Genomic DNA, 19957 nt, shown 5'->3' on the forward strand with positions numbered 1-19957 from the left:
TATTTGCTGCCATCGTCAATTTGAATATCCAGACAGTAAGACTGGTTAAATCATCACGGTACAATAAGTTCAGTGATGATTGGCGAATGACAGAATTGTTCTTACCACTATTTTGGCACCATTTATAAGAAATTAAACTCTGTCTTTAAACACTGGATTGTCGCGAGTTTCAAGTGCAACTTTATCTGTTTTATGTTGGCCTACAGGGCCAATTTCTCGATGGACTAATTGCATACTACAAAAAACATTCCAACATCATCAAAATGTTTTTTTACAACTGGGTCATTGACGTCCAGTCTGCGCCATCATCCGATGAAATGCATCGATTCGAAGAATCCGTTTCCAGTCCTCCAGAGTTTAGCTTTTGCTATTTAAGTCCAACTGCCACTGATCACCAACTCATGCTTTGGGCTAGTAACTGGCCCATGGAAATTAAGTGCATGTGCGCAGACTGCACACGCTTTTAGATCAACTTGGGAGATCAAGCTTTAGTTTTTCTTCATAACACGTCTATCAAATCCTCAGACTTCTGTGAAAATTCCTTGATCAAGTTCTTGATTTCCAGGATTTCCAGTCAATCTCCTTTTTGGTAGAATGTTTCGAAATGAGCATCATTTTCTTCTGGACCCTGCTGTATAGCAACCCTTTCATCCATAGTCGTTACGTTCTACTTTGTATATCATTTTAGCTCAACTGAATCTGAATTATTTGCTTATGGACGTCTCCCTCGTATACTTACTTTCCTCGAATACCAATTGCAGAATCTTCACCATCTGGCGACAAAGTGCAGTTCCTCTCACGGGTTCTTCATCATCATCTTCAAATTCCTGCCATGTACCCACAAGGGGTGTACAGGATATGATAGTACTACATGAAAAATTACATCATTACTAACTTCCTATCTACAATTTTCCTCCAAATCAATCTGTTACCCGACAAGACTCCAGCATTATCAAATCTTATATTTCTATCTTCTAAGGCACTTTGTACCGTATCAATCCACCTATATCTTGGTCTTCCTCTGGGTCTTTTTCCTGCCAACCTGGCAGAGAACACATGTTTTGCCAATCTTTCCTCTCCCGGGTTCTTTATAAAAGGTAAATGATACGAAGGCGACGTAACTAAATACAACCCGCATAGCTCAGAAAATACACAATTTCGTGTGCACATTTATTTTCTGAATAGATGACACGAATATGAAAATTCAAACCTGCGGCAGGAGTCTCCTTGATATTGAGTGACTTAAAATATACGATATGAAAAGAGGAGCTGTAAATAATTGGTTGCTGGAAGTCAGCAGATGGGTATAAAACTAATTTAGTCCCTTTTATAACTACGTAAGACAGTTTAAATCAGTGGAGACCCCACTCCCGAAGAGGGAAAAAAAAATTAATCGCTTACTGCCCCTTCATTAAACTCCACTGAAACTCGAGACTCCACTCAAGAGGAAAAATTAGCGCTGTCCCCTTTATTAAACCCCCATTCAAACGCAAGGCCTTTGTTCGTTTACCGTTATTGCAGTTAGGATTCTAATACGCTGACCTGCTCTCCGCCCCATGTTCTTTTTAAAAGGACCCGTCCCGTGCCTCTTTCTGACATGGCATGTGCGTGTCTGTTTCTCTCTCTCTCTCTCTCTCCTGTCTAGGACACTTCGTTGGCCATCTGTTGGCTAATTAGTTACGGAATTCATAACGTGAGTGGTCATAAGTTGGTGTGATGACCGCCGTGCGCCAGCTGGACTGGCCGCGGCAATCAAGCATTAAATTAGTTTTCTCATCGTTTACAGGTGGCATACGATGAAACAAAAGAGAGGAATTCCTAGTTAGGTAATGTCCAGAGTGAGGGGAGGAATGTGCCCTAAGCGGGCGTGAAACAAAGCCATCAAAATATAAAAGAAGGAAGGGAGGTCCGTTGCACATATGAAATATGAATAATCTACTGACTGTCGGGTGTAATTACCTCGTAACTTCGGTGCTTCGTTCATTACCTCGGGGAATATTTATGAAGCCTTTTGTCCACATTCATAACAATCTGGAAAATAAGTCACGCTAAACTAACCCTTCACAACTTTCCGTAGTCGACCTCCTCTCTTAAATCACTATACCATCACGATCATCGAAATCACTTCTATCCCCCCTCTCTTTCTCCCCTTATCCATCTCTCCCCGAACGTTGGAGGTTAGCTCCATATGGTGATTTGATTTTCACGTGGGAATTTGTTGGAAATGGAAGGGAGAGGGAAAACTTTGAAGGGAACATCTTTTGACCAGCCGTTACTTGGAAGATTTCGTTTTTAATAACAGTAATTAATGGAGCACGCTCTTCCTCTTCAGAAATTATGAACCAAGCAGCCCTTGATGGGATAAAAGCAGGCCGAAAATATGCAGAGGATTCATAACTATTCCGCATGGTGTCGTTAGTGTTAATCAGTTCAATAATAATCTAGTAATGTAGCTGTGTTTCAAAGCGAAGTTTTAAAGTACTAAACAAAAATATATTCAATATCACACACACAAGATAAACATTTTTCCAGGAAAAATATTTATCTTGTGTGTGTGTTGAAAACTATGACATATTTCTTTGTTTTCATACTTTCCAACGCTATAGGGAATTTTTCTATTGTTCGGAACGACTTCAAATTTAGAATAAGAACCCTCCTACACAGTTGGTGTCCCTTTCGAAGAAACTTTTAAAAACTGTTGGCCCAAGGAGTAGCTAGGAGCAGTTTTTTTTTTTTTTAAAGGGCTATGTTTTGTCCCACTTTTTCAATTATTGCTCGGCAGAAGATAAAAACCAAACAGTAGACTTTTCGCTCGAAGGTGGGTGATAAAATTTTCCAAATAAATCATGATTAGAAAATATCAAAAAAGACAATATAAAAAAGAAATGACATGAAAATTTAAGTATTGCACAAAAACTATGATGCTGTTTTGAAAAGAAAAAAAAAAACTGCATAAAATAAATCAGAAATATCGATCAATACTGATTTCAGTTTTAGTGCCAAGTGGTACTAAGAAATTCGAGAGGAAAAAAAAAAAAAAAGAAAATAACTAATCAGAGCACAGTTTTTCTTGGGATACTTGCTAATCTCTACGTTTTTTTTTTTTTTTTTTCCCTAAAGTTACCCAACTTCGATTATACAAAAGTTACTGCTCTCAAGTCGTGGTAAAAAAAAAGTGCAATACTAGTATTTGTTGTTTAAATTTACATCAGTAAATTTTAGCGGCACTCCGTAGCTCAGTCAATTTCGACTGAACCCTTTGGTTAGAAAACACCCGAATTCGAATCCCGATTCGGACAGGACTTTTCAAATAAAAGTGAATTAGACGGTCTGAAATGGGGGAGGCTCCCTATGAAACAGACAAATAGGTCCCTTGAAAACACATACAAAGAGTTTTTCTCCTGGAAATGAGAGTTTTTCGCCCTATTAAATAGACAAATAGGCCCTTTGAACACACACAAAAAATACTCACCCTTAGGGGGAAGCAGCAGAACAAAGCCCGCTGCATTAAATATCCTAAAATCCGTAATCAGGGGACTCGACCCTTCTCGGACGGATGATGAATTTTTAGGGGTTTCGCCTTTGTGTGGGAGAGACCCACACGACCGTACTGTATTCCATACAAATAAAAGACTCCCTTTATATATAATACAAAATAATAATAAGGAGGTTAATTAAATTCTTAAGAATATGAAACAAGATTTAGACTATAAAAACGAAAAAACATTAAAAAAATCATAAACAAGATTCCACAACACAAAGTCATGTGTTAGTCAAAAGGAAGCTCCTACGGAAAAGGGGTAGGTGGGTGGGTGATCGATGTACGAAGATGACATAAAAGGACAGAAGATGTCACTAGCAGAACTCGTCCTCCAGCCCGTAAGCCATCCAAGGAGACACGAGATTGATAAAGTCATCGTTAGCAGGAGTGTACGCCTTTTAATTAGTTGCATCTCGATGCCAATTAACACCAACCGGTGTGCTGTTAAATCACGCGAATGGTAAAAATGGCATTTGAAAATATTTCGGCACGATGACGACCTTCAGCAGACCAAACGAGACAATAAACCAGAGAGAGAGAACAAAGCAAAAATAGAACAATTCCCGTGAACAATTGGGAATTTTGCATGGCAGTTTGTGCGAAAGGGGCAGGGAGAGAACGAGGGGAGGAAGTGGAGTGAAAAGAAACTGGATGATGGAGTACACCAAACGAAAACACGAAGATTCATGCATTTAAACCATAGGAGGCACACGCACCTATACATTACAGTCAAAGTGGGCCATTAACTCGAAGAAAAATCTCGCTTGTTTACCGAAAGAACCACATGCAAGACAAACAGTACCTGTATAGATGACAGGTGGTTAAAATTCTGCGGAGTTTCAGGAATTGCCATTCATTCTGCATATACCGTGTTTGCCGACATGCAGCGAACAAAAAAAGAAAAAAAAAAAAAAATTCTTCTCCTGCTCACACTGACGCAACAATATCAGACCGTTTGCATTGTTGGACGTTTGCTGTCTCCTTGCCATTGTTGATCCTAACGTCCCTGAACAAATAGGCATAATTTTATTCTGGCGCTAAAAATGGACGCTTCCTTATCTGTTTTGTTTGACTCCGAACGCGTGCAAATATCATAACGGACGCGGAAACTCGCCCACAGCAGCTGGGACTCAGAATCAAACATTGTGTCCAAGTGCAGGGGAAATAAACTGTATAAAAATGTAAACTCCATTACTTATTCTGCATATGATATAAAATTTTATCGACTTATATTCTGACTCGAAGGTATCATTTCTGATATCGTTCGAAAATCTTACGGTTCATTACCAAGACAAGTACTAGTAGGTCCCAAGAATACCACCAGAGGGCAGGGAAAACAACCCTCAAACCACATAAATATGATTACTATCGATGCATTTGAAATTCACGGTCTATTCGCTCAATATATTTATATTTGGGGACGTATTACAATATGTATACAGATATTGACTTTTTTTTTTTTTTATCTTGTCCATTTCTTCTGCGCGTGCACGCTTGACAATGCGGATCTATTGCTGGTTTACTCCATTTGGAGTTAGCCCTTATCACAGAGTCACTTTAATATACCACCACGGGACACCGCACCTGCGAAATTCTTTCCCCACTGCTACCAACAAAAGAACTTATTCACAGTTATAACAGCAAAGTAACCTTGTTTAGGTCTCTTTTCATATATTATAGTGTAGAAAAATTTTTATTTCATAAAAAGAAATAAAAAAAATCGGAGAAGAAAGTGCACGAGGCGTTTTAAATTCGATTTGTTTATTTTCCTACGCAAGCAATCAACAGAAAGCATTGAACTAAAAAAAAAAAATAAACGAATGAAACTGATAGAAAACTAGACCTTCTAAACAGACCTTGAGCTTTACAATGGGAAACGCATATTTAGACGATATTTCAATCACCAAGTAGCACCATATAAAAGAATATGCGCTTGCGCACAATTGTGACATATTGTGCAACTTTTCGAAAAAAAGAAAAAAAAAGTAAATGCATAAAACAACAACTTTTTAAGAGAAGAAAGTCTGATGCATGGTCATATTTCATTATATCACAAAAAATGTAATGATTATGATAATAATACTGTCGTATAGAGTATTGTTTGCAATTTGGAACACTGCATTGTTGTGTAAGAGTCACATGGTGTAGGCAGCTTTCACAACAATGCTAAACTGTTTATATATGAATACAAAAGCGTAAATCGCCATTTGTGACATCACTGTTTGTAACAATTGGAGCAAGTAAATATAGGTAAAGATAAGTGAATTAAAAAAATTAAATCATATCAACAATGACCAAGACTGGCAAGTGTCCAAGAGAAAGGATCAATGTTCTATTAAGACATCCACTCGGATGGTGGTGGATGTTTCTAAGAAATTTAAAGAGGGCACGAAGAGGAAAAGACCCCCCAAAGCTGTAAAACATTTAAAATTTAGAACTTATTTTCTGAACTAGTTACCTAAGTTAATGTCTTTTTTTTTTTTTTATTAATGCTATTAACAATACTTTTATATTTAGGTAAAGATTCAGCATTCCGTGTCAATGACATCGCTTTCAAGGCCTCCCCATCCTCTAAGGTTGACTGTATAATAACCAAAATGAGCCAAGGACGTCTGAATGTGTGCTTCTTTCGACCTCAGTAGGGAGGGCTCTAGCATCCATAATATTTACTTTAAATGGCGCACGTGCAAAGCAAAAAATGCTTCAAATCGAAGTGACGGGATCGCCTTAATCGAAACCAGTCCATCACTGGAAAACACTGTCATGCCACGGTCGAGTCGTTCTATAAGAATTAATAATCCATTTCTGGGATGTTTTATCCTCTCTGGATAATTCTTCTGCATTGAAGAACAGAAGAGAAATATTTCCGAAATAAATTATAAAAATATTTCTGAACTTCCCATATGGACCACTTGGTGGCGCTGAGAGCAAATAGCATTAATGTTGGATGTAATTATTTCGCGCGGGAGAAAGTTAACGTATTTTTAGAAAGACTAATCTATTATATTTACATACTCTCGTCCCCGTTGTTTCTTTTTTCTTCTACTTTTATAGCATCGTATTACTCTTGTTTCGGTTATACGTCCAAGTTTAAGCCCGAAAAGCAATTAGGCACCTTGTAAAAGATGTCAGACAACTTTGAAACAGGATAGGATATAAAAAAGAAAAAAAGAGATGAAGTAAAAAAAAAGAGCGAGTACAACTTGCTGGTTAAATTTAAAAAGGAAAAAAAATCGTTTGCCAGTGCTAAGGACAGATTTGACCCTTTTTAGCAAGTACGCTTTGTTACCTTAACCACTGATAGCCTTTGCCATGTCTGGAGATTGGGAGCGCCAACCATAAATAAAATATGATACTCACCTGCATTAGAGGATGCCAAATAGGATTGCGGGAAGCAAAATTAATGGAGTAATGGATGCCTACGGAGCTATTAGGAAACGAGACACAGTTAATGAACTAATAGCATCTCTTCGCTAGTGACGACCAGGGTGGGCTGTTCTGTGTCCATTAACTGTCACATTTTCTAGCAGTCTCTTTGGCATCTCTTTGCTCCTTGTGCTTACTCGAGTGCCGATGACGCCTGAGTGGAAGACTGAATGCGGTGAGTGCGCTAACAATGAAACATCCACGGCAAGAACCAAAGAGGATAAAATTTCACAACCGCGCCACAAAACGATGTGCAGAGAGAGAGAGAGAGAGAGAGAGAGAGAGAGTTTGTTGTGTAGAAAGAATGGATAAATGATTAAAAGAGTCCTAATGCCTTTCCTTGAGCTAGCTACAGCAATTAATTATGAAACCGTTTTATACGATAATTGATGGACTACTCACACTCCCTCTGGTGGTGAATTTGTGCGAGTTATATTCAAGTATTCTACGCATAGAAATATGCATTATTCTAAGCCTTGTCAAAAGGTGATCCTGTTTTTGTTATTTCATCTTTCAGCAAATGTGGTTTGCCATTTATTCTTCTACGCAATTCATAAATCAAATGTTATGTGGAAAACAAAACAAAAAAAATTTTGCGATCATTTTACTAATTGGATTAAGTCATTTGGTTAAGTTAAAATCGCAAAATGGATTTTTTTTTCCCCTGCATTTCTTCTCAGGAGTGAAAAAATTTATTGCTGGGAATAATAGGTTAGCTGATAACCGTTTATTTTCAACAGCGAGCCAATGGAAACTTCAGTATATACTATTGAACGATATCTTTAACAGAAAGAGACTTACTGAGTATTGCGTTGGGGGGAGGGGGGGGTCAGTCGAAATCTTCAAGTGGTAGAGGATCATCATCATGCCTATCAAGGATTTAGGCCTAGCGTGGCCTGTTCCGGCCTTAGAAGTCATCGTTGAATCTTTTAAGAGGACGTCCTGGTTTTCTTTTTCCTAATGGCTTGTACTTTAAGGCTTGTTTTGGTAATCTTTCTGTTTTCATTCTTTGAACGTGTTCCATCCATTGATGTTTATATTTTTTAATTTTTTTTCTATTACTGGTTCTTGGTATAATTCTTTCATAATATCTTCGTTTCTTTTGTGATCAAATAGGGTATACTTTGCAGTTTTTCTCATCAACTTCATTTCTGCTGTTGTTAATCTTTGTTTGTCTTTTTGTTTTATTGTCCAGATTTCGCTTCCATACATTAAGACTGGTAGGGCTAATGTATTGTATACTTTTAGTCTGGTTTGTTTTTGAACTAGGTTTGGTTTAAATATAGAGTTAATTACACCTTATTTTTAAATATTTTGCAATTTGTACGTTTATATCTTTTTCATTTTCATATGTGATCATACATCCTAGGTAGTTAAATGAATTCACCTGTTCTAAGATCTTGTTATCTATTAATGCTGGATCTTGTCCTTTAAAGGCCATAGTTTTTGATTTTTCCGTTGATATTATCATACCATAATCTTTGGTTATCTCATTTAGATGTAAAATGGTAGAAGATGAATGTTATTATTATGCAAACTCGACGGCACAGTAATTATTTTTGAACATCGAAATAAATGAAATATCTGTAAACATTGTTATAAATATTTTTGAGAAAAATAGCCTAAAGCAAGCACGTTATTTTAATATTGAATCTATACAGGTGTCTGTTTGGCAATTGATAATATCAATAATATTATCAAGACTAATACAAAAAAAAAAATTATATTACTGTTTAATTTAATCCAGGAAAATGTTGATCTCGAATCATCCTTTCGAGTATTCTAGGGATAGAAATATGCATCATTCTCAGCCCTCAAAAAGTGATCCTGTTTTTACTATTCCATCTTTCAGCAATCCTTATCGTGTTTTTTTTACTTAAACACAGACTTGCAGAAAACAGAGTGAAAGAATCCATTTTCTTCTCAGGAATTAAGTATTTAATAAATAAATAGGTATTTTCACGCGGAAGAAAGACATTTCTTGTAGCATCTGTCCTACTTTTACTACCTTTTAAGAGCGATGCGTTAAGGTTAGGGGATGTGACGGATACATCCAATTCAGCGCACTTTCGTACATCCTTTGGTACATTGCAAGTAATACTGATACTGCATTTTCGTCTCCCCCTCCCCACAAAAAAAAAAATAAATAAAAAAAAAACGTTGGCAACAGCGTGGTGGTGATTAATAGCATTGGAAGCACGTGCGCGTTTCTGACACGCTCAGATAGTACGCATGTCACGTGAATAACAATCACGAGGAAATATAGCGCGTTTTAACCAACGCCGCCTCGCGCGGGCTCGTCTCACACACGGACAAACGAGTGGAGTGCAGAAGACAGGATGGAGGGCAAGGGAAAAAGGAATCGATAATCCGATCGCCCGATTGAATCCGTAGCGTTCACCGGAGGCTGAAAGTCCACTTGAAATCAATTTCCAACCGGAAACAGTTTTGTCAATGTCACTGATGCCGAGAGAAACCTCGCAAAACGCAATGCGCCAGTCGTCTTGACGAAAGAAAAAAATATATATAATCACAAACGTGTTTAGGTGGTTGCGCCATCCTTACCGTTCTGATCAGCTGGGAGTACCAAATGTATGCTAAAGGAAGCTCGCGAGCTAAAAATTGAAAAGGCACACAGAGAAGGATGGAACGAAAGGCAAAAGGAAAGTGAAGAAGAGAGGGAAAAAACTAAAAAAAAAAAAAAAAAGTACACATATTAAAAAAAGAGGATACGTAAATAGCACGTGACCTATTCCTGGGAAGGTAATTCCAATGTAATTGAAGACCATTTCTAGAGGAGAAGGTTCACATCAAGCCAAACAATGAACAAATTATTTAGTCCACATCCCCCACTTTCGCACATCGAATCCAGAAATCAGTGTTAAAGCATCTTTACTTGCATCGATATCTAAAATGCGATCTTTTTTTTTTTTTTTTTTTTTAAGTGACGGTTGCTCTTCGTGTCCGGTTCGATATCACGAATTTTTAAATAGGCTAATGATGCAAACCATAACTAAATAAAAACTGTAATATTCAATTGTTTGCACAATATTTTCCAGCTCTACTGAATTTTCGTTATTAAATGTAACTTATTAATTGACAGAATGTTTCAGATAACGTAAGGAGCTTCCTTTGAATTCCATACTAGTGTTCTGAATGCTTAAGAAAGAATGAAAGAAAAACTAAAGAACAGTAATCAAAAATCTACAGGAATGTCTTCAATGCAGTTCTAAAAAGCTGGAGATTCCATTGTGTGTGTGTATATAGACAGTTACATTATTTTGTTGTGTAGCCACGGAATTGCCATTCTCTATCTCTCTCTGTGTGTGTGTGTGTGAGAAAGGTGTTTATGTACTTTCCAATAGATAAAGAACTGAGTCTACTGGAATAGAAACAACTTTTGTTATCCAGTTCTGATAATTATTAGATCGTAGAACTGTTGTTCCTATTGTTTAGGATCACCCAAGCAACTTGGACTATGACGTCACAATAATATCTGATAATTGCGTACATTTCCCAGTCGATTTATCTATTGTGCGGGAGAACAAATACAACTTTTTTATGAGATCAGCTAAGACAGTTTTATATTAAAAATAAACGTCTGTAAGCTCGAAGACCTATATGAGATTTAAATAGATTTAAACCGAAGAATCCAGCAATTTTCGGATACTTCCAACAGTTGATTAGACATAATAATCCATTGGGATGTCCAATACGAAAACAATATATAATTATACGTGAATAAAAAGATGAATGCGTACACAAAACAAGCAGGAAAACAAACAGGCAAAGTATATTGATAAACAGAAGCGATGTAGACAACAAATCGACTGTCCCATTTCGCTAATGTGTTTGATGTTTTTGTAGCCTTCATTCCCTCCCGATGTTCGCAAACAATTTACTAGTTTTAGTGGAAAATAATCCATTTGCGTCCTGTTGTCAACGGTCGGTATGACGGGCGAAGTGCCTGATAGGACGATGATTTTTATCTTCCACTAATGTCTCTATTTGAAAGGCGGCTAAATGTCCCTGACTGCTGCTATAGGTTTTACATTCACTCCAGCATAAAATACGATAATTTCCTGTTCTCGTTCAACGTACGAAGTCCCATCAGTGCATAAAATGAGTCGACACCGAAGACAGATTGAGAAATGAGTCCGACTTCATTAAGGTATCTAATTCCATATTAACTTCCTTTGCTATCTGAGTGCAGAAGGTAGCAAAAGAACGTGGGAGGGGATGAGTCGATAACTTCCATGAGGGGGCGCTGTCGTGCGGTTTCTGAGGCATTTCAGACGAGAGGCCTTAAGCTGTTTAATTGCAAAATCGTTCAGAAAGGTATTAGTGAGAATAAGATAAGTGCGGGGTCGCCTTTTGTCTGTGCTTAGACCTACAGATTTGCTCGTCCCTCCGTAGAAGGTGGAGCGTATTTCGTGCAACGCAGTTATCGGCTTATGGCAAAACCGTACGCTCCGAATTTTCCAAGGTGCTGTCCATAATAAATTCACGAAGGACGGAAATTGTTGTGGGATTCGAGTAATGAAAGTTTAAGGGCTAAAACACGAATGCTTAAATTACGCACCACCTGCATTCCCTGATGGAAATTGCACTTAATGGATAATGCATCGGGTTTCCTCGGGATCAAAACCGAGAAAAATAAAGGCATCTTGTTGAGAAATAATAGAATGGCGTAAGATAAGTAACGTGAGACTCTCCTTCCAACAGCTGCGCCTTCAAGGATGGCTAACTGGGGAAAAGTCACAATAAAGAAGGCCCCCTAAACTCTGTGGTCATGGGGAGGTAACTGCAGTGTCTCAAACGATATTTCTTCCCTTGTGTAACTCAATCTGAATACGGAGTAGGTGAAGACACATCGTACGTGGGGAAGTCCTCCCAACAAGTCGTTTATATTACGGAACTCTAGACAACTATGTTAATTGCATGCCACAGACCGTGGCAATCCTCGTCTACGATCTTCTACGGTTTAGGGGTTGCTTTTTTATTTTCTCTTGTAAGTCATAACGATATAAACTCTCTATATTTAAACCTATCCTACTTCAAAAACAAAATCCAGACTATAAGTATACGATACGTGAGCCTTACCAGTCTTATTGTATGGAAGGACAATAAGACTGGTAAGGCTTATTGTCCTTCCATACTTCTTCATGTCCTTCCGATGACTTCTAAGGCCGGAACAGGCCACTCGAGGCATACATCCTTGACAGGCATGATGATGATGAAGCCATAACGATAATTCCCGTACGTAAAGAAAGGATGATGAGATGCATGCGGTAAAAGAGGGATGCAAATCGCTTCCTTGTAATATCAGCGCTGGCAGTAAAGCAGATTGAGACCCGAACATAAACGTGCTTTTAAGGGTATGAAGTTCGTTGTCACTCGTGTTTTTTTTGTTCTTGGTTTCATTAAACACATTTATTTAGAGAAAGGACGATCCACAGAGGAGATAAAAAAAAAAAATCTGAAATTAACCACACACACATGTTACGAGGTGATGGAAGCCTACATACGGCGCAGGGTCAAGAAGCACAGCGAACCGTGTCGAAGGACGCAGTTGCACTCAGCGACATGTAGTTAATACGATCCCGTCTTCAACTGGAGACCAGCAACGCCCTCTTAAAAATCATAAAGCGTGAAATGATAGGCGAGGAATTAAGTTTCCTCAGATATTTCTTAACGCTCCCTCGAGAGGCGCAAGGTTACAGCCACCCCGCCCATCCTGCCGCCCACTGTGCGGGTGTTCCTGCCTAACTTCACGCGTCCCCTGTCAACTTCAGTAGGCGGTTTAATTTTCTTCGTCGACATCCGCGGCTAATGAAAACCTGTTTCCCGGACGGAGCTGACGAGGTGGCCCACCTGTAGGTCAGTGATGACATCAATGATATATCTCCCTTCGCTACAGGAGTCAATCAGGCTCACAATATTTAGCCTGGGCGTGGTCTCTTTTGCTAAATTACCTGCGTCCCAGAGTAATCTTCTTTGATTAGACAACCTGCCATTACGATTGCCAACCGGAACAAATATGGCCCGGACAGAGATTAGTTTTGACGGAGGGGGGGGGGGGGACGCGGATGACATTTGGCATTTATACACGAAAAGACACTCCTTCCTATATTTGGGAGAACACCTGCCAGAATGAGAATTTGTGGTACGAAGATTAAACTCGACTTCGTTAGGATGCTCTTTCAAGCAGTTCTTAGAAGTATTTAAAAGGGGCGAGATTAACTTTGGTTGAACTAGTGCTATGAGTAATAGGATTAAAGCACATTTCGGATTATGTTTGGATTATCAAGACTTGTGCAACTAAAAAAAATAATAATAAATTAACGATAACAGGTAAACGTATCATGAGGAAATTTCTACCGATGGCAAAACCATATGCACTAAAAAAAATAAATAAATAAATAAAAAAAAAGTTTTTTTCCTTCCAAAAAAGAACAAAAATCGAACCTAATGGTTCACAAACGGGATGTCGCGATGTTTTTCTTAACTCAAGTATCCTTGGAGTGCGAAAATAAAGAAAGTAAGAAAAACAAAATCTTTGAATTTCTTTCTAACTTTTTTTTTTAATCAAAGCCAACACACACCAAAACAACCGGAACCTTCAATATTATTAAGTCATTAAGAAAGCCAAATATAGGAATGTCTACAACGCTAGAATTCTCGCATTTGACACTTCAGGTAAAAGAATTCGAAACGGTATTTTAGTGGTAAAACTTTTTTTTTTCAAAAAAAAGTTCGCATATCTCTTGCCTCACCAATAATTCTCCCACATCTCTCAAACCCCACTGTTCCCCCCCCCCCCTTCAACAATGAATGTATATCGCCATACGCCGGGGATGCCACTGAAAAAGAAAACAACCAGTAACATCCCACAAAGGAGTGTCCGTTTTTTTCCTTCCTATATATTCTTCATAGATCTGTTCATATAAAACATAAGTAAAATTTGAGTAAAAAGCCAATGACATTATAAAAAACGGGTACTCCTAAACAAAATTAGGCTAAATAGCCATAAAAATAAAAAGAAAGAAAGACATTTTGCACTCTTTACTGAAGAATTTACATAAGTTTACCGGTATGAGGTACTGTTATTCGCCAACGACTAACACTTTAGTTTACTTATTAAATGAATTTCCTCCTCGGTATCTGAGCCCACCTCCCTGCTGATTGGAGACCTGAAGTGGCTTCAAACGTGTCATGCTTGATCTCTAGAGCGCGACTTCTGAATTATCTAATTAACCTCGCCTATCCACTAATGTACTATACGCTACACATGGATGGACTTTACATGATTACACCACAAATATTCAAATTTTGTTTTCAACTGGTGAGCGCGCCATGAGTAACTAGAAGAGTTCTCATTGAAGAGATCGCTACATCTCAATTATTGCATCTAAAGAGTAAAATCAGAAAAGCAAATCTATAAACAGAATTATACCGAAGCTAAGAAATACATCTAAATGTAGTTAAGAGATAGAATTTTGGGGCGGCGTGCCACAAAAAAAAAAAAAAAAATCAGATTAAATGGCCAAATGCTTCTCAACCATCAGTACATTCTATCAGACCGTGTTTGCAAAAAGTCGTGTGGATCTTTCGCCGGTCTAATCAGCTATCTCCAGACTCATCAGCAGCTTTTTGGAAGACACTTATACTTGTTTTGAACTGCTGATGAATCCGTTTCAGAATCTATTTCGAGTAAAAGTTTATTTTAACTGTTTTGCAGTTGCGAGATCTGCACGTTAAGCCAAAACACTAATAATCACAATGAAAACAATAATAATCCCGAAATTTGGAACTAAAAGATCCAGTCAAACAAAAATAGATTGATTATTAAGTATAAAAGGAATCCTAAGAGGTGCTTAAAACAACTTCAAGTACTATCCCTCCTGGAAAACAAACAGCTCGACCACTTTTGAAAAGATTACTGTGGTTATAAATTTTAGGCCGAAGTAGGTCATGGGTTGATCTGAATTAATATCAGATGACTATCGGCAACTGGAAAAGTTAAAACACACTTTAAGAGAGGAAAGAGAATATGTCAAGCATCAGAGTCAAAAACGGGTTGCGTCGAGAGTTGACATTCACTACTTTGAAGGAAGTACTGAAGCTTAACAATAACTTCTTTCTTTCGGGAATCGAACCCAAGTCTTTCCGGGCAAAGGGCTTCGTTTATACCGAATGGCTATGGAAGCTCTATTAACAATAACAATTTTTTTAAATATTTTTATCATCTTCTATCTCATCTAACTTAAGTCTCTTTCTGTGGTCTCCTTCCAGCAGGTCTTATCGTGAATGCTCATTTAACGATTTTCTCGTTATCCATTCTTTCTATTATCTACAAGGCTCTTATTTCATCAGCCAGCAGTAGAATTTATATAAAATTAGTGTAGTTCTTTATGTCTTTTTTTCCAGTTCTATTATCTTTTGCAGGCCGTAAGAACTTTATTTTCAAAAATTGACTTTTACATCGCGGTCTGTTATGCTGCTGGTTTCTGCTTCATATAAAATAAGTCTAATTATTGTAGTGAATAATAAGATCTGTTTGAGGAATATATCATACCTGTGTTTCTGTACTATCATCTCGTGTAATCAATATTCTGAGATATTTGAAAAAGTGGCATTTTCAAATTGCTGATTATCAATAGTAAATAAACTGGTCGCTTTGGTTGTTTCTGCATACTTTTACAGATTTGTTTTATCCTGGTTGATTTGTATTTTTCAATAGTGGTTTATTTATTTTTAAAAGTTTTTAAGAGTTTTAAAATTCTTTAATGAGTGAATTTGTTCATTTCTATCCATTGATTAAATTTTGTTGCTTTTTTTTTTTTTTTTTTTAAGGTAAAGCAGTAAATCAATAGTAATGTTTGTAATCGCATGTCCAGATCATACAATCTTAATTCACGATTTTCAAAAAGTGTTTGAAATCAGTTTTTTAAAAAATCTTTTTGTAGAGAGAGGACGCTGATGACTTTGGGTATTCTTGCTGAGTTTTGGTTAAGGGGTTATTTTCGATACAACTGCAAACCGATTCATGTACGTTGCTTGGTCTTCATTAGTTGAATAAATAGAAAATGACATCTGGATATTGGCGACTTCCCCCCCCCCAGTGTTTCCTAAACTAATTCATCATTTTAATGGAAACAAAAATTAGCAGTAACTCTTAAGGCAAATCATCTAACGAGTCACTGACTGTTCTTATTATAAGGAGTGTTCAAAACCGAATTCGACCCTGCTGTAACTCTGGCTTTAGTTGAATAGTATCGGCCTACCCATTTCAGTTCCACAGAGATATTTAACACGATACTGTCTGCTAAATTTGATGAGTTGAATGTAATTAATGAAAGATGATTGTGAACTCATAATAATAGGTCCTAATTCATCTGAAACAACTTTCGACATCCCAAAAGAAACTTAATAATAATAAAAAAAAATATCCCGAAGAAATCTACCAGAAGCAGTGGCAGTATGTGAACTGAAACTTCTTAACCTCTTTTATGCACAACCAACTCATATCTTGTACACTAAAGAATATCCTTACATATCGTATAATTGCATAGCTTCTAATCCAAATGACTAATAAATTCTTAGAAAATCTGCCATATTACACGAATATTAGTCCAACTTACCTTCTAAACGTGGCATTATCAAAAAAAAAAAGTCAAATGGTTCAGCAAAATTCGACGACTTTTCAATAATCCGAAGAGGTTATCAAGTGGATCAATGAGAAACAATGCCATGTGAAACTTGCATTGGTTTCTATGACGTCACCCAAAAGTACACGTGATGCATGACAAGTTCTAAAAGAATGTATTGTTAGATTTCTTTCAACCTTTTACCGACAGGAGAGGTTATAGAGACAACTGTGTCAACAGCAAACTTCAATAGATCCCATTAAAAACCCCGTGCTTATAGGGGTGATGTAGTATTGCGTTCTGTTTATGCAGCTGTGTGTGTGTGTGTTTGTGCACTTGAGATGTTTGCACAGCTCCGATAGAAAACACAACTCGAAATTTCAACATCCGTTGTATGTATAGGGTGTTATTCAAACAGTCGCCACTGCTTCTCTATGGCAGGCGCAAACCCCCTCCCCCCCACACTTTTTAGTCTCCACCCGTTAGAGAAATATCCCAAAAATAATGTAATGCCTTGTAATAGTAGACTCGTGTGTTATGAAACAGAAGGATGGGCAGTAAACAAACTAAAATGCTTTATTGGAGGCGTCTATATCATCCAAGAATCTCAGAAATCCACGGGTCCCTCCTTAAATAGCTCGAATGACTTAGTAGGAATACTCGAGGATCAAGTTGGCACAGTATTTCATGGAATTCGACATATTTATTGCGTCTGTCCAAATTTTAAAATTTTTGCAGTTTTAATTCATCCAGGAATATGTTGTTCTAAATTTTACTACTCAAACTAAATAAGTAAAAATAAATAAATATTTAGTTATGTTTTAAGTTAGGCTCTCTCTTTTTTTGCGGGTATTACTATCAATCTACTGCTAGCTGAGCCACCGATCCTCTGTTTCTGGCATTTATATAGCATATGGGAGCATTTACTCAATTAACTTGAGCTACAAGACCACATGTCTGCAGTTGACGAGAAACAGTAACTGTGGTCACGTGCTTGTATGGTTATAATGGAGAGGAAATAACCACGTCGAATGAACACATCCGGGCCCTCTGAAGACAAGCAAAAACTTAAAACATTTATCTTAAATGCCTACATGTGGATTAAGACTAAATTCAATGGAATGTGACAAAATATGAATACAAATATAAACTGATTTTGTATTCATAGCGATTGAAGATAAGAATTATTAGCGCTCTAAAATAGAAGAAATTACACAAAATTTTCTTCCTTTTGAAGCCTAAGGCAGTATCAACATTGTGTTTAATGATAACAGAATTTGGATTGCTTGACAATGCGAATCTGTACAGGGAGGATTAAGTTGCGTCCAGTATTCTGAAATTGCGTATTTTTATTGAGCTGTCTAATTGTAGGAAATCTTCTTGTCTTATAGTATTTCCTGGAATTAATGGAAGCCCCTCGAAAAAGACAATCTTGGCTGTTTCCCCACCGATTTCCGATAATTTCTTTAAACGGGTTGCTAATCTACCATGGTTAATGAAACATTGATGAAGTTGCACAGAACACCATTAGTAAATAGGGGAGTCGTATGATGAATTCTCGAGCAAATGTGATTAATCTTCGGCATTTTTTAAAGCAGGAAAATGAAGGAAAAACGAAATTTAAAACCCGTATCTTATAGCATCGGCTTCATCAATTCAATATTTGGATTTGTTTGAACATTTTTAGTCAGTTGGAATTTATTTCCTTTATGGTTTTTAAGTATTTATAAAATAAAGAATAGGTATCGATTCGAGTTTTCATCATTCTTGCTTTCTAGTGTTTTTTTTTTTCTTTTTTAGGAGGTCAAATTTTGGAAGAAAAACTCTTCGAAAACTGAAGCTTCAAACTATTCAGAAAAGTCCAAAGAAAAATGAAAAAAGAAATTTTCGGGAGTCGTCGTAATATTGACGGAACCGATGAAGAATACCAACGCTAGATGGGGAAACGCACTCACATACAAAACACTGGGAGAACGAGAGATCTCGCAGTTTGTGTGTGTGTGTGCGCGCATCAGAAAGGGGGAAAGAGAAAAAAGTGCAGCAGATCCCATCCCCTTGTCCTTCAGTGAACGCACCGGTTGATTGAAGACAGAAGTAACGTAGTGCCTTCTGGCGTCGGTTTTGTCGGCTTGTCCACCGTGTCGCTTCGTGCCGACAGGCCACAAATGAAGAAAGATCATTTCATTTTCCTCGCTCACTTTCCTAGTGTCAAGTCCACGTGCTCCCCGTCCATCTCCAGGTCCAGAAGGTATCTCCCAAGGGCAATGTATTAAAAGAGGCCGGACGTAAGAACAGCCGTGGAATTCGGTTCCGAAAACACATTTCTCTCAGTCTGTGTGCGTGCCACACTTAAACAACGCCCTCTGCTGTTTTAATACCGAACCGCCTCTTGTGTCTCACAGATGATCAATTTACCACAAAAAATGGAGTATTTTATATCCGTGTCCAAAGGTCTTTTAATGTCTCTGCCTCCCCTTCGCGATTGCCAGCTTCTGAAACTGCGACAGCTGTTCTGATTTATAATGTTCTGTGTCCTCAAATCCCTCGAGATACTGTCGTTCTCCTTCCTTACCGTTGTCGCTTTTTGTTTCTTTTTATCTGCCAACGAGATGTGCTGAAACACGACGGACGTTTCGGGAGGGTGGGTAGAGAAGAAATGAACGCAACACATTATCTGGAGTACTCCGGGAGGTAGCAGCGGTCACAATTACTTTGCTATCTGCTACCATAGTGGAATATCAAAGGGCACATTCCCACCTACAACCCCCGTATCGGTGGTTGCTGTTTTTTAGAGTCAGTATTTGATTTGAGTTTTTTTTTACTTCTTTCGTTATTTGGGGAATTCTTGATAGGTTCCAGAAAAGAATCACCTGTCGACTAACAATTAAAAGGGGAAAAAGAACTTTTATGATGTTACATTGTTGCGTCGTACTGTCTACCAATGCATTGTTGCAAGTTTAAACAATGAGCTAAATACAACGAACATTAAAACAGAATAACAATAGAAAGACCTCGGAAGAAAATTCTAATAAATCGGAAGTTAATGGATCCCTACAGATACCATTTCTTCCACCACCAACAGGCTGTTCTCGAATAAAAAAAGGTAAAAGGATTTTTCCTTTTGGAAGGAAAAGGAGAAAATATGTAAGACAGAAGAGTAAAAGATAGAGAAAGAAAAATAATGGAAAACAAAAAGGGAAGAGAAGATCAAAGAAAAGAAAGAATGAGCAAGTGAGAAGGCGAAAGAAAACATATTTTACTTCAATTATTAAGCAGCGAATAAAAGTTATTGTGGCTTCAGGACTGCGTTAGTTAAAACATCGAAAGAGCAATTAATTGT

The 19957-nt window shown here is 37.6% G+C and overlaps 1 protein-coding gene across 2 annotated transcripts in view; it reads right to left on the reverse strand.

Annotated features, from left to right (window-relative positions):
* The window catches only part of LOC150092848 (LIM domain only protein 3-like), a 98822-nt gene that overhangs the window by 22166 nt on the left and 56699 nt on the right, over window positions 1-19957 (reverse strand). The window contains exon 1 of one of the 2 annotated variants that reach the window (XM_090414496.1): window positions 12071-12449. The exons of the other annotated variant lie outside the window; for it this stretch is intronic. Coding sequence (XP_090270622.1) covers window positions 12071-12329 — 259 coding nt within the window. The 5' untranslated portion in view covers window positions 12330-12449. Of the gene's footprint in view, window positions 1-12070; window positions 12450-19957 lie in introns of those variants that run through there. 2 annotated transcript variants of the gene reach the window in all.

The sequence above is a fragment of the Typopeltis vanoorti genome, chromosome 25 (genome assembly GCF_054136105.1).
Source record: "Typopeltis vanoorti isolate ZY-2024b chromosome 25, IOZ_Tvanoo_1.0, whole genome shotgun sequence".
In the NCBI taxonomy this organism is placed as follows: domain Eukaryota; kingdom Metazoa; phylum Arthropoda; class Arachnida; order Uropygi; family Thelyphonidae; genus Typopeltis; species Typopeltis vanoorti.